At 35.4% G+C, this 15,525-nt stretch overlaps 1 protein-coding gene across 1 annotated transcript in view; it reads right to left on the reverse strand.

The window, feature by feature from the left end:
* GRIN3A (glutamate ionotropic receptor NMDA type subunit 3A) overlaps positions 1–15,525 on the reverse strand; it is a 210,801-nt gene that overhangs the window by 42,372 nt on the left and 152,904 nt on the right. Inside the window, exon 6 of the mRNA XM_051986557.1 lies at positions 8,848–8,999. Within this exon, the coding sequence (XP_051842517.1) occupies positions 8,848–8,999 (152 nt within the window). The remainder of the gene's footprint in view (positions 1–8,847; positions 9,000–15,525) is intronic.

Raw genomic sequence — 15,525 nt, forward strand, 5'->3', positions numbered from 1 at the left:
TACATAACCACACAATTCCATTTATGCTTTGCTCTGACCGTCTTACTACTATGATATTGAAAGCTCTTCGATGACTTTACATTGCTTATTCAATATTGCATAAACTCCTTAGCTTGGCATTCAAGGCTCTCCACCATATATCCCTAATCTATCACTAAGACTGAAATTGTACCCTATTCCTTGACATTCAGTATTCTAACAGAATTGAAGTATTTGCTGGCTCTTGGTCTTATTTTGCCTTCCTCCATCCCTGCATCTTTGGTTTAACCATTCCCTATCTCTAGAGTGGATTTCTTTTCCCAATCTCCTAACTCATGTTGGCTTACTAAAATCTCACCTTTCAGGATCCAAATCTCCACAGCTGGAAGTAAATTCTTCAAAATTTCCAGAGAATGTGATCTGAAGTTCTCCTTTGTACTTTTCACATTCTGACTTGGATATGCTTGAATTTGACATGAGTGTATAATGGCTCCCCTCACTTTACCACTTCACACTTCCTCCATCCTCATCATTGCCTTACAGTCTTTAGAATCTAAGACCCTTAAGAGTAGAGTCTGCACTTTATTTATATTTAGAGCTCAGTATAGCATCTTGTATAGAACAATTAGATACTTAATAACAACTTGTTGAATTGAACTTGTTGACATGACAAGACATAAATGTCACTTTGTTTCTTTGTAATCATCCAAAGAGGAGAGATGGTGTCCAGTTATGCCATATTTGGTATGTTTGCTTAACACAGAAGACTATTTTCAGGGGAAACACTTACCTGTCAAAACAATTTTTGATGTTCAAGGAGGGTCTTCTATTGGTATATTGTATATTGTCGGTTGGCATCTCATTGTCAATAATTTGGACTAGGTTGTTTCAAAATCAAAATCAAAGAGGGACGAGCTGGATCAAGAAATGGTGAGGTTTTCATGGGCAGAAGCAACTGCATCAAAATTTGGCTTCTCCCCAAGAACATTTTCCTCTGGGTTTTTAATATGACATCAAAGACAAACTGGACTGAAGACTGCCTGATGTCAGCATTTTCTGATATATTTGCTGTGCTCTCCATAAATAACTTTAAAAAACTGGAAGGAAGAAGTATTCTTGAATAAATTCCATTCTTCTCACTCAATAAGCCTTAGCAAGCCTAATCACAGCCATGTTTTAGAGATAGATTTTGGAGATAAGGTTAGGGCAGCAAGGGAGAGAGTAAAGAGATGCCTTTGTTGTACAGCACCAATTCCATCATTTCAGCCAACCTACAATGCAGAATTTACTTATTCTGTACTTGTCATCTTAAGACAGATACAGATAATGCTAATAATAAATGATAATTTATGTTATTGAGTTTCTGCTATCAAGATTCAATTCAAACAGCATTTATTATATGCATCACTATGTTTGTTGGGCAGGGGGATAAATGTCAAGTTTCTCTTCCTACCCTCATGTATTTTACAGTTTAGTAGAGAGAAATGACATTGATACCTATAATTTAAAATAATTTATTATATCTGGTACAGAGAGATGTGAAATAAAGTACTGTCTGATGACCAAGAAAGGAGGAAAGATTTGCTGTCAAATCGGTGGTCAGGAAAGGCTGCATTGAAAATATAGCATTTTAGGGTTAAAAGTATAGTTAGAAACTCAACAGAGCAAAGAAAAAGAAAAACTTTCTATGTATAGGAAACAAAGATGGTGAACAATGAAGACAAAGGAAGGGGAAAGTTCGCTGTGTATTTGGGGAATAAATGATAATCTGGTTTTATTGAATTACTAAGAACATGAAAGAGAAAATGATGTAATAAGATTGGAAATATAAGATGGTACCAGATTATGTAAGCCTCAGATGCTGAAAGAACAGTTTGAATGTAACTGAGAAGATCCTAGGGAGTGAAACTTTGGAATAGAGTAATGACAGGACTAACTATATGTGTGTATCAAGGAGATTATTTTGAAAGTAGTTTGAAGGGGTGTGTGTGTGTGTGTGTGTGTGTGTGTGTGTGTGTGTGTTTAGTAGTAGTAGTAGTAGTAGCAGTAATTGTAGTAGTAGTAGTAGTGTGGGGAGGAGATAAGTGGGAAAGACGCGTAAGAAAGCTAAATCAGTTTAGAGATAAAACAGGATAATAGGGTTCAGTGGCTAGAGTCTTGAACTGGGAACCTGGAAGACCAGTATCCAAATTGTGCTCTAATACCAGCTGTGTAACTGAATAAATCATTAAATCTCTCTGAATCTTAATTTGTTACATTTGTAAAATGGGTATAAATGATATCTACCTTATAGGGTTATTGTGAAGAGAAAATGAAATAATGCCTCTAAAGTGCTTTTCAAATGTTAAAGCATTATATAAATACTTGTTATTAATAGTGGGTAGAATCAGTAAGATAATATTGAATTTTTACTATATTTGTGTGAGATGATATAGTAAGATTAAATATTCAAAGTGTTCAAAAGAAGGAAAAATGTCTATTGAGTGGGTCAGCAACATTGAATTACCACCCTTGTAAAGGAAATGTGTCTTGGTAGAAAGAGTGTCAGATTTGAAACCAGGAGACACCCATTCTCAACTCTGGTCCTTGATACTTATTAGCTGATAATAATACACTTTACCTGAGCAAGCTACTTGAGATCTTAGAATTTGTCTTTCCTCATCTGTAAAATGGGGATAAGAATCTCTGAGATTGGCATCTTATAATATTATGGTGAGGATTAAATGAAATAATGACTATAAAAAACTTTGTAGACTTCAAAGAGGATGTCCTGAGAGTCTTAATGTAGCTTGAAAATTTTTTTTTCCTGAGGCAGTTGGGGTTAAGTGACTTGCCCAGGGTTACACAGCTAGGACGTATTAAGTGTCTGAGACCAGATTTGGACTCAGGTCTTCTTGACTTCAGGACTGATGTTCTATCCACTGTGCCACTTAGCTGTCCCATAGCTTGAAGTCTTAATAGCTAAAATTTACCCTAAAATAATTAGTTAAAATAGTTTAAAACTGTACTAAAAAGTTAAAAAGCTTTAATAGCTTAAAACTATTAAAACTCTTGGGACATCCTGCATAAATAACAACTATTATTCTCTTGATGGTATAACAATATTTTTTCTAGGAAGGAAGGATTATGTTAATAGATTAAAAACTCTTGGCTGGTCACTTTTCTATAGCTGTGTAACCAAGAATAGCTAACTGATTCTACAAAGGAAAGGAGATTATTTTGAAAGTAGTTTGAAGGGGTGTGTGTGTGTGTTTAGCAGTAGTAGTAGTAGTAGTAGTAGCAGTAATTGTAGTAGTAGTAGTAGTAGTGTGGGGAGGAGATAAGTGGGAAAGATGGGTAAGAAGGCTAAATCAGTTTAGAGATAAAACAGGATAATAGGGTTCAGTATCTATGACCATAGTCTCATTAACAACCTATTATAGGCCATAGAGCTAGCACTCTAGAAAGATGTTCTCTTAGGTTATGTCAGCAAAACAAGATGGAATGACGACAACATTTGGTGAAGGTTTGCTGCAGCTGATCTTTGGAATGAATAAAGCTCAATAAAGACTTAGTGACCACAGCATGATGTGTGTTAATAGATTAGCACAATTATTAATTGATTAATTAATTAGCTAATTAATTACTCTGAGTTCAAGACTGTTTCCAACCCTTGTTAGCAGGGTAGAAATGGGCAAATCACTTAACTTTTCAGTTTCATTTCTTTCATTTGAATAATGTGAATAATATCTGTAATATATACCTGATGAAGACTTATGAGGTCCTGTTGAAGTAAATAGATATAAAATATCAACTCTGATTATATAAGTGCTCCATATGGATTTTCCAAGGTTCGGGATTCTATTCTCCTTTGTTGATGAATATGTTTTAAAATTCGTGCGAGTTAAATTTGGTCTTTGAGGCAGGTTTCCTTTCAGTCAAAGTGATTTTATATGTCACTAGCATCTGTGCAAAGGGTAGGGACTGGTGCTATTCAGACCCTATAGAGGATAGAGTGATGTCCCTGGTGTCAGGAAGACCTTACTTCAAATCCAGCATCACCCACTTACCAGCTAGGTGACTCTGGGTAAGTCATTTTGTTTGTGTTAATGTCCTCTACTGTAAAATGGGGATTATAAGAGCACCTGCCTTCTAGAGCTCTTTTAAAAATCAAAAGAGATAACATTAGTAAGTCCTTAGCACAGTGCCTGGTACATAGTAAGAGTTATATAAATGCTAGCTGTTATTATTGTTGTCATTATTAGTAGACCATTGGTGAGTCATTTCTACACTCTGCACCTCAATTTCCCTGTTGGTAAAATGAGGAAGTTAGATAAGTTCATCTTTAAGGTCTCTTCCTGCTATGAAAGTCTCTGATGCTAAGATATTCATCCCCCTTGGGCAATGCCACTATCAACTGACTGTTAAAGAGATTCCAACCTGCTGGCACTCAGGTTTAATTCTTTTTAAAGGAATTTTATTAAAGAAAATTTTGTTGTTCAGTTGTTTTCAGTCATATCTGACTCTTTGTGACCCTGTTTGGTTTTTTTCCTTTTTGCAAAGATACCAGGGTTTTCTTTTCTAGCTCATTTCACAGATGAAGAAACTGAGGCAAAGAGAGTGATCAATATGACTGAATAGCCTCATTTATGTTTGCTGAGCTGCTAGGTACAGCATCCTTCTTGGTTTGCCAATTTTCCTTTATATTATTATTTATTATTATACTCAGCTCCTGCCCAGGGTATAAGGGGACAGACAGCTAAGATTACATCAGGAATTCACAAAAGTTATATTTTGCTGAGCCAAGAGGTTTGAATCTATGCCACAAACTAGCCCCAAATGCAACTGATTGATTATGTGTTCTCTGCAGGCAGAGGAGGGGTAGGGTTGAGAGGAATGGAAGTCGCCAGAAGTAACAATTTTAACATTTTCATGAAAAGAGCAAGCCCCTTTTCTTCCTTTTTGTTAATTCTCTAATTCAGCTTGCTAAAGATAGGCCAATAGAATTAGACCTATTTGTGATGTGATTCAAAAAAATCGAAGAGCAGAGGAGGGTCATATACCTTACCTCAAAAACAAAGATATGGGAGTGGGAGTCAAAGTTTTCATATATTAATTAAGCATATGTATAAAAATAATGTTTCATGCCTGAAAACAATTTTCTATTCCATATCCTTCTTAGGAAGTCTTATAAGATAGCCAAGTGTTAACTTGTATCAAGGGCTAGACTTGGAGTCATAAAGACTAGAATTCAAACTTTGCCTTTGATAATTATTAGCTGTGTGAGCCTGGACAACTCATTTTTTTTCTCTCTCAGTCTCAGTTTTCCTCATCTATAAAACGGGGATAATTATATTCAAAGGGTGCTTGTATGAATTAAATGAGATAGTATACAAATTGCTTTACAAACTTTATATATAGATATTACTTCTTTTTTGGTAGTTTAGACTAGAAAACTTTCTTTTTTAAGTAAATGTTTTAAAAACAACAGCAGTAACACTAATGTTATCTTCCCCACATAGAACCTTACCTCACAATAAGAAATGTCCTTCCCAGTATTCTCTTCCCCATATAGAACCCATTTGAAAACCAAAAAAATATATACTTAAGGGAAAGAAACCAACACTTTGGCTACAAATGAAATCACATGTCTTATTGTGTACTTCTAGTTCACTACTCCTGGTGAAAGGAGGCATTATGCTGCTCCTGCCTTAGAGAACTTTTGGCTTTGTTCCATTGAGAAACAGTGGGTTTTTCAGCAGCATGTCAAGAGGATGTATGTGAATGCACAATCATGTAAATATTCCTGTATATCCTTGAATGTGTAAATATTTCCGCTGAAGATCAAAGACTTGTGGTGTATAGAAAGATGGAGTTCTCTAATTACATGTGAGGTGATTCAAAAAAGCCAAGACCCCAAACATCCAGGTTGGTATGAATAGGAGGAAGGAATGTTATTCTAATAAATAAAATAAATTAATTAAATCACTTTGCCTGATTTCACCTGCTTAGGCTGCTGTTCTTTATTCCCTCCAGCACCTTAGGTTAAAAAAAACTTATATAAAGGCAAAGGCAAATTCAGGACTACTGGGGAATAAGTAGAATCTGATGAAACAATCTCCCATATAAGCAGTTAATGAAGTAAAGATTTCAGGTCGTTACCTGGTTTGATTTGACTGCAGACTAATATTAAGAATTGAGGATCTAATTTTTTTGACATGCTCTCATGACTAAGCATGAATGATTAGAGGCAGATATTAATCTTCCCTTCCCTACCTCCGTCCCTCTCCCCCTTTCTTTGTCCTTTGGCTCCATATTTTTGGAATGAAGGAATAGGAAGACTATGGGAAATAGAGAAAGGATAAAATCCCTGCCTATTATAACATGACTTGGTATTACATAGATTTGGATATTCATTGGGTCAACTACTTGATAGAACAACCCAAACAATTTGATATAACAGGCAGATGGAGAGGAGGATTTTACTAGTATAATAAGGATAGGGGCAGCTAGGTGGTGCAGTGGATAGAGCTCAAAAAAGCCCTGAAGTCAGGAGGACCTGAGTTCAAATTTGGCCTCAGACACTTAACACTTTCCTGGCTGTGTGACCCTGCAAGTCACTTAACCCCATTTGCCTCAGCAAAACAAACAAACAAAAAACTAGAATAAGGATTACCAGTGAGGAAATTCCCTCTACCAAAGCAGACTAACAACTACTTTGTAACTTAACAGTAGAAGAGAGCTGCTTGGGATAATGAAGGGTTAAAATAATTTGCCTAGAATCATTTGGGGATCACATAACCATTGTGTATCAGAGTAGATTGAAAACTGAGGCCCTCTGACTTGGACGCCAATGTTCTATCAATTATACCATACTGTCTCTTAGAGAATGGTACAATTGTGTTATACAAGAAACTACCATCATCACCACCACCATCACCACTATCATCATCACCATCATAACTACCTCTATCATCTCCACCATCACCACACCATCACAACCACCATCACTACCACTATCATCTCCACCATCATCACCACCACCATCACAATCACCATCATTATCACCACCATTATCATCACCCCCATCACTACCATCATCATCACCACCATCATCACCTCCATCACCACCATCATCATCATCACCACCACCATCATCATCATCATCCTCACCACCACCATCATCACTACCATCATCATTTCTTCCATCATCACCACCATCATCATCACCACCATCATCACCATCACCACTATCATCACCACCATCATCAACAATCTTTTATGTTTAACTTCTATGGTTGTAATTCAACTCTTTTCTGTTTTCTCTTCATAGCGGAGATGGAATATAGCTTCCACATAGGGGAGTATGCAAATGATATCACAACAAAGGTCAACTTAGATGAAATAGCAGCCAGCCTTCCAAGTTTAATTTAAGAGGAAACAGTGTTCTGCCCCCAATATCTCATTCATTACTCTATCTGGAGTAGAAGCTTGGAATTCAGCTATCATACATTCAGTCATACATTTTGGTTAAGATATTGCTTTCTTTAAGAGGGCTCACTTTCCTCAACCCCAAAATGAGAAGTTTAGGTTAGATGAACTCAGAGGTTCTTTGTAGTTTTAAATCTATGATTCTTAATTAGTATATGGTCCCCAAATCTAAGATTCTTATGAGTCACTGCATTTTATGCAAGTGTTATATGTTAATGAATATTGTTCAATGTTTTCTTCTCAGCTGCATTCATTGATTTCCTTTAATAATTTCTCCTCATTTGAGATCATACTACTTAAGTCAACTAGTCTCCTCTTTTTTCCTTTTCTGAACTTTGTCTAGGTTAGAATAATTTACTTTTACTGTTGTTTAAAGGATTATGCAAAGGAGCAAAATAATAAGTGACCTGGAAGATTAATTTAAATTTTCCCCCTTTCACTTTGAAGTCTCAACTCTTGTAGTATGATCTCCTGATTTAATATGATTCTCAGATTCCTACAATCTCTTTTTTATAGGTCTCAAGTAGACTTGGCTCAGGTTCATTAGGCTTTTTTTTTTAAACTTTGACCATCTATCTATCATCCATCCCTCCATCTATCTTCCTTTACTGTGACACTGTGTCACTAGCAGTTCCTCATTTCCACATTGTTGAATATCATACTAGCTTTAGCTCCATTATTATCCTATAAGCAAATGTTAAAGTGGAAAGAGCACTGAAATGTGATTTGGAAACCATGGATTCTAATTCTGATTTTGTCTGTTACCATTTATATGAACAAGTTTCCACACCTCTATAGATTTCACTTTTCTTATCTGTCAAATATGGGTTTTGGATTAGAACAATGGACAGAAAGAAATTAACATTGGAAAGGACTTTAGAAATCAATAGTCTGAACCCTTTGTTGTCCCAGTGAGGCCACAGAGACATTGAGAGGATAATGGACAATGACTATTCTCCCATATGAAGGCATTTTCTCCATTTTTGGAGGCAGAATCCTGGCCTAGATGGATTACTGGTTTCTCTTGAAATGAAATTTCCTATCTTCTTATTAAAGGAGTTTTAACCCAAGTAATATACAGAACACACATAGCCTTTCTATCCATTTATAAGAAAAGCATCAACAGACACATTTTCAGGATGTTCTCTCATAAAAGTGTTTCCCATAGTTTGAATTAGGAACAAGCCCAATTGAAGTCATATTAGGAAACCCACAGGAGGAAAGGAATATCACAAATACCGATTAGGGAACTAAGTGTCTATTGTAGTCTTATCACTGGCCACATATCCCAAGACAACTGTGCTTCTGTGACTAGAATACTCTTTTTAACACACACACTGTGTGCCCATAAAGGCAAAGAAAGACTGATTAGTTATGGTTGACAAATGCATCTCTTACCTCAGTAACAGCAAAACTTCTCTTGCCACAGGGAACCACCTTATACCACTTGTCATGAAGCACATCCATAAATCCATGTGACTTGTACTGGCTGATAAGTTCTGATATATTTGAGGTCAGTGGAGAGTTTGGAGGCAGGCCAATGCCATAGCCTAGGAGAAAATACAATTCCAAATGACATTTCCTCCATTGTTCCTAAGAGACTACAATAGATATTTTTGATTTAATATCAGGCATGATCATGGGAATAAAGTCTTGAATTTTATTAAGCACCTTTCTTTCAAAGGATTCAAAGATATTATATATTTTCACTTTTAGACTAATCATTTCCCTATTAAAGAACTAGATGAATCTATATGCCGCTAACTGAGGTAATAGAAAGTAAACTTTGCTCTAAAAGTCAGGATATCTGATTTCTAGCTCCAGCTTTGCTATGAACTAATTGTATGATTCCCTGGCAAGTCATTTAGTTTGTGTAAGTTTTGGTTTCCTTTCTGTTTGATTTCTGATCCCTAACATACATTTTAGCTTTAATATAATATGCCTTTTATTGATAAAGAATCTTGGAAGGAGAATTAGGAGTCCAGGAAACATCATATACCAAGTCTATTTTTCTTATCCTAGTTGCTGATTTTCAAGGAGGACAATTTACCCAGTGGGAAAACCATGACATCACTGGATGTGCACACTCAAGAAAGAAATTGCTTTTATATGAGAGGTTTGATGTGAGATGTGGAGGGAAGATAGGGATGGAGAGAAAATAACACCATGTAATCCTGGAGGCAGTAGCAAGGCAACCAGAGATACCAAGCCACATGTGTTCCTAGAGAAAAAGCCACATATGACCCCCAGCATGAAGCTTCGCTTGGTAAATATATTAAACTAGTAATGGAGCTCCATATAATGGAGCACCTATATATAATAGTAGGACATATACTATTATATGTTAATATAATAGTATATTAAACTAGTAAATGGAGTGTCAAAGGGAAAAGAAAGATCATTATTGAAGGGAATGATGGAAACTATGCCTTGGAACTGTGATCGAAAACAAACTATTAAAAAACACTGAAGAAATAAACTAGAACTTGTCTTACACCAATACTTTGTGGATTAAGCAGGTTTGGGGTAAGAGGAAAGAGATAAAATTCTTTTCTGAGGGGCCCCTCAGAAAGTAAATTTGCTTGACTTCTTAATAATGATGAACCTTGTAGGATAGTACTCTTAAGTTAGGAGGACTGTTTTGGTTCTTACGAAATAAAGCAGAGTATTTTTGACTATCTTTGGGCTCATGTACAAATCCTTTTTTCTTCTCTTTTTGGCATATAAACTAAAGCTGTTCAAATTAGTGTCTCCATTAGCTTGATAAGAATGTGAGAGGGAACTGAAGACTTTTTTGGACATCAAAAAAGATAAAAAAAATTTCAGGATTACTTTTAGGTGGAGGCATGAACCAGGAAAATGAATCAGAGGAATATGTGAGATAGACCCCCCCCCCCCAAATTGTACATAAATCCTTCTATCAAGACATTCAAAATATCCTAACAACCAGGATTGTACTTTCATATATTTGGATCATCATATGATGCCAGTGATGGCAGCTGTGGTGAGAAATGTGGATAGGCTTTATTCAGTTTTACCCCTAGAAAAGTCCTAACCCAAATATTTTAGGTCTGAGATTTCAGTTTTCAATCTCAGTTGCTAAAATATTTTGGAATCAAGGTCTATATTTGCATTCTTTTTTAGGTGAATTGAATGTTAATGATAAAAATCTTTTCTGGTCTAGTAAATTTATTTTTAATACACATTTCTTTATGAATCATGTTGGGAGAGAAAAATCAGAGCAACGGGAAAAATTATGGGAGAGAGAAAAAAACAGGAAAAAAGAAGTGAACAAAGCACATGTTGATTTACATTGTCTCCTTTTTTTTTTTTTTTTTTTTTTCTGTGTGCAAATGGCATTTTCTGTCCAAAGTCTGTTGGGATTGCTTTGGATTACTGAGCCACTGAGAAGAATCAAGTTTTTCAGAGTTGATCATTGCACATTCTTGCTGTTACTTTGTACAATGTATTCCTGGTTCTGCTTGTTTCACTTAGCATCAGTTCGTGTAAATCTTTCCAGGACTTTCTAAAATCAGCTTGTTCATTTTTAATAGAACAATAATATTCCATTATCATCATTTTCTTCTTTTTTTGCTGAGGCAATTGGAATTAAGTGACTTGCTCAAGATCACACAGCTAGGCAGTGTTAAGTGTCTGAGGCCAGATTTGAACTCAGGTCCTCTTGACTTCAGGGCTGGTGCTCTATATTCCATTATCTTCATGTACCATAACTTCTTTAGCCAACCCCCAATTCATGGGCACCTACTCATTTTCCAATTCTTTGTTACAACATATTTGTAGATGTGGGTCCTTTTTCCTTCTTTAAGATCTTTTTGGGATACAGATCCAGTAAAGGCACTGCTGGGTCAAAGGGTTTGCACACTTTTATAGTCCTTTGGGCATAGCTCCAGTTTGCTTTCCAGAATGGTTGGATCATTTCACAACTCCATTAACAATGCATTAGTATCCCAGTTTTCTTGCATCATCTCTAACATTTATAATTATCTTTTCCTGTCATCTTAGTCAATCTGACAGGTTTGAGGTGGTACCTCAGAGTTTTTTTAAATTTGCATTTCTCTAATCAATAGTGATTTAGAGCATTTTAAAAATATAACTATAGATGGCTCTAATCTCCTCATCTGAAAATTGTCTGTTCATATCCTTTGACCATTAATGATAAAAATCTTCAAGTACTAAAGGACTGCCATAAAGAAGAATGAGATTTGTTCTATTAACTCTGGAGGGCCTACTGACTAAGGGGCAATATAAGGAAAAGTAGTCTCATATAAGAGCTGTCTAATGGATGGCTTTGTGAAGTAGTGAGTTTCTTTTCAATGGAACTCTTGAGCTGAGGTAGAAGGATTACTTGTTAGAAATGCTATGGAGGAGATTTATATTTTCTGAATTGAACTAGATGACCTCAAGCCTTTCCCAATACAGACAGTCTATGATTCATAGTTTCTCTTGTCAGCAACCTCTGGGATCCTTTTCCAGAGCTGAAACCTCAGGAAACTTGGGCTGTCTTTATCTTTTTACTGTCTTCTTACTGGTTGAGTGGACAGTAATTATTGCATTCTAGTCTGTTGCTATCCTGGAAATTACTTTGAGAAACCATATAAAAGGGACCACAGACAACTGAATTTTGTTCTTAGCTTTTCAGTGCTGCAACTACAAAAGCTTTTTTTTTTTTTTAAACTTCCAGGAAAACGGAGGCAGATAACCTGAAAGTATGGCTGAAATTTTACAGATCAAAAGTGACTAGCCTTCAAAAAACTGCATATGCTTAATGAAAAACATATTTTCTATAGTTCTTTTTCTTTATTATTCATTTCTAAGGACATTTATGTGAAAATTGAGTTTTTGTTCTTTTTTAGCAGATATGCAAAACTTTTCATTGAAATAGCAAATCAGGGATGTGTTTATGCTTAAAATAATTGACATAGATGTAATAAATAATATAAAAGTATCATTTGATCTTTACAAGTGATATACATTGTTTTCCCCCAATTATTTCTTTTCTTCCTTAACAGTGGGGTGTCAAAAATTAAGACAATAACAATAAAAGATATTAGAGTTTTTCAAATCAATTCAATATATGTTTTTGAGCACCTAATCTGTGCCTTGCTATTTTGGTTTGGAAGGCAGGGTTGATAATGAAATCTATTAGGAAGACAGATTGTCCAGTATATTTTCCCATCATGTAGGATATGCTCATATGTAAGTTTAAAAAATGAAATATAGAAGAGATTTCAGGGCTGGAGAAGGGCAAATGTAATAATTTCCAGAAAAGGGAAGATGGTGGAATTTGCAAACAATAGAAAAGTGAGCTTGACTTTTATTCCTGGAAAGATTCTAGGGTATAAGGAAAGGATGGAATAGGTATTTATTAAATATCTATTATGTACCATATACTGTGCTGTGCAAATATTATATCATACAAAGGAGTGATTTTTGAAAATATAGATGGAGAAATGATGATCACTTAGAGGCAGCATAGTTTCTCAAAAGTAGATCATATAGCAAGCTTACTTAATTTCCCTTTTTTGGAAAGTGCAATGGAAGATTATATGAATGCAATAGATAAAGTATAACTTTTTGAAAAGCATTAAATAAAATTTTTCATTCTATTCTCATGGACAATGAAGAAATGTGTCCTAGAAGATAAGCTCAGTAGGCACAACTCCTTATAAGGGGCTATAGAGATCTATCCTTGGTCCTGTGCTTGTCTACCTTTTTTATTTATTTATTTTTTTAATTTATTTTATTTTTTAAGTTTTTTTTTTCCTTTTCTTTCTTTTTTTTTTTTAAATTTTTATTTAATAATTACTTTATATTGACACTCGTTTCTGTTCCGATTTTTTTTTTCCCTCCCTCCCTCCACCCCCTTCCCTAGATGGCAAGTAGTCCTTTATATGTTGGATATGTTGCAGTATATCCTAGATACAATATATGTTTGCAGAACCGAACAGTTCTCTTGTTGCATAGGGAGAATTGGATTCAGAAGGTATAAATAACCCGGGAAGAAAAACAAAAATGCAGATAGTTCGCATTCGTTTCCCAGTGTTCTTTCTTTGGGTGTAGCTGCTTTTGTCCGTCATTTATCAATTGAAATTCAGGTCTCTTTGTCAAAGAAATCCACTTCCATCAAAATATGTCCTCATACAATATCGTTGTCGAAGTGTATAATGATCTCCTGGTTCTGCTCATTTCACTTAGCATCAGTTCATGTAAGTCTTGCCAGTCCTCTCTGTATTCATCCTGCTGGTCATTTCTTACAGAACAATAATATTCCATAACATTCATATACCACAATTTACCCAGCCATTCTCCAATTGATGGGCATCCATTCATTTTCCAGTTTCTAGCCACTACAAACAGGGCTGCTACAAACATTTTGGCACATACAGGTCCCTTTCCCTTTTTTAGTATCTCTTTGGGGTATAAGCCCAATAGAAACACTGCTGGATCAAAGGGTATGCACAATTTGATAATTTTTTGGGCATAATTCCAGATTGCTCTCCAGAATGGTTGGATTCGTTCACAACTCCACCAACAATGCAATAGTGTCCCAGTTTTCCCGCATCCCCTCCAACATTCATCATTATTTTTTCCTGTCATCTTAGCCAATCTGACAGGTGTGTAGTGGTATCTCAGAGTTGTCTTAATTTGCATTTCTCTGATCAATAATGATTTGGAACACTCTTTCATATGAGTGGTAATAGTTTCAATTTCATCCTCTGAAAATTGTCTGTTCATATCCTTTGACCATTTATCAATTGGAGAATGGCTTGATTTCTTATAAATTTGAGTCAGTTCTCTATATATTTTGGAAATGAGGCCTTTATCAGAACCTTTAACTGTGAAAATGTTTTCCCAGTTTGTTGCTTCCCTTCTAATCTTGTTTGCATTAGTTTTATTGATAAAAACTGCTGGGATAATTGGAAATTAGTATGGCAGAAATTAGGCATGGACCCACACTTAACACCATATACCAAGATAAGATCAAAATGGGTCTATGACCTAGGCATAAAGAACGAGATTATAAATAAATTAGAGGAACATAGAATAGTTTATCTCTCAGACTTGTGGAGGAGAAAGAAATTTGTGACCAAAGATGAACTAGAGACCATTACTGATCACAAAATAGAAAATTTCGATTACATCAAATTAAAAAGCTTGTCTACCTTTTTATCAATGACTTGGTTGGAAGCACAACTATCACTCACTTGTCAAATCTGTAAGTGACCCCAAAATAGGAGCATAGCTAATACAATGGGTGGAAGATTCAGTGTTACATAAATGTGAGGCAAAAGGTAATATAATAGACTGCATTAAGAAAGCTATTCTGTCCAGGACTAGGGAGGTGGCACTTCTGCTGTACTCTGTATACTTCAGTGTTTTTCCAAACATGCTACACAGAGAACCAGTGCAAATTTGGGATGCTTTATTTGGTTCTGTGTGCCATTTTTTTAGGAAGAATGTTGAAGTTGGAGCTGAAGAGAGTTCATAAAATAATGAAGGGTTTTGAGTTTAGACCATATAAGAGCTTTTTAATGGAGAATTTGAAGAAGAGAGGACTGAAGCAAAAATGCATGATAGCTGTTTTTAGGTATCTAAAAGGCTCTTCTGTGGAAAAGGGGTTAAGTTAATTTGGTTTGGTCCCACAGGGCAGAACCAGGAACAGTGGGTACAAATTTTTAAAAGGCTAATTTAGGCTTGATATCAGGAGGAAAAAAACAACAAATAAAAAAAACCCCAATATCCTAATAATTAGAATTATATAATAGTGCAATGGTCTGTTGTGGGGAGGAGGTTCAGTACCTCCAGAATTCCTTCTTTAACTCTGCCCCGTCTCATATTATTAGGAGTCTTCAAAGAAGAGACTGAATAGCTACTGTTTGGATATGTTAAATGTGAAAGGATTTCTTTCCTTTTTTTCCCTCTTTTTTTCCTTCTTTGCTATGGATTGAACTAGAAGGAAGCTTAGATCCTTTCTAATTGTGACATTTTAGGATTTTGTCATTTGTCTGTGTGTTCTCAGTATGTAAAACTAGGAACAATAAGTAGAAATGGCAA

The sequence above is a fragment of the Antechinus flavipes genome, chromosome 1 (assembly GCF_016432865.1).
Source record: "Antechinus flavipes isolate AdamAnt ecotype Samford, QLD, Australia chromosome 1, AdamAnt_v2, whole genome shotgun sequence".
NCBI classification, from domain to species: domain Eukaryota; kingdom Metazoa; phylum Chordata; class Mammalia; order Dasyuromorphia; family Dasyuridae; genus Antechinus; species Antechinus flavipes.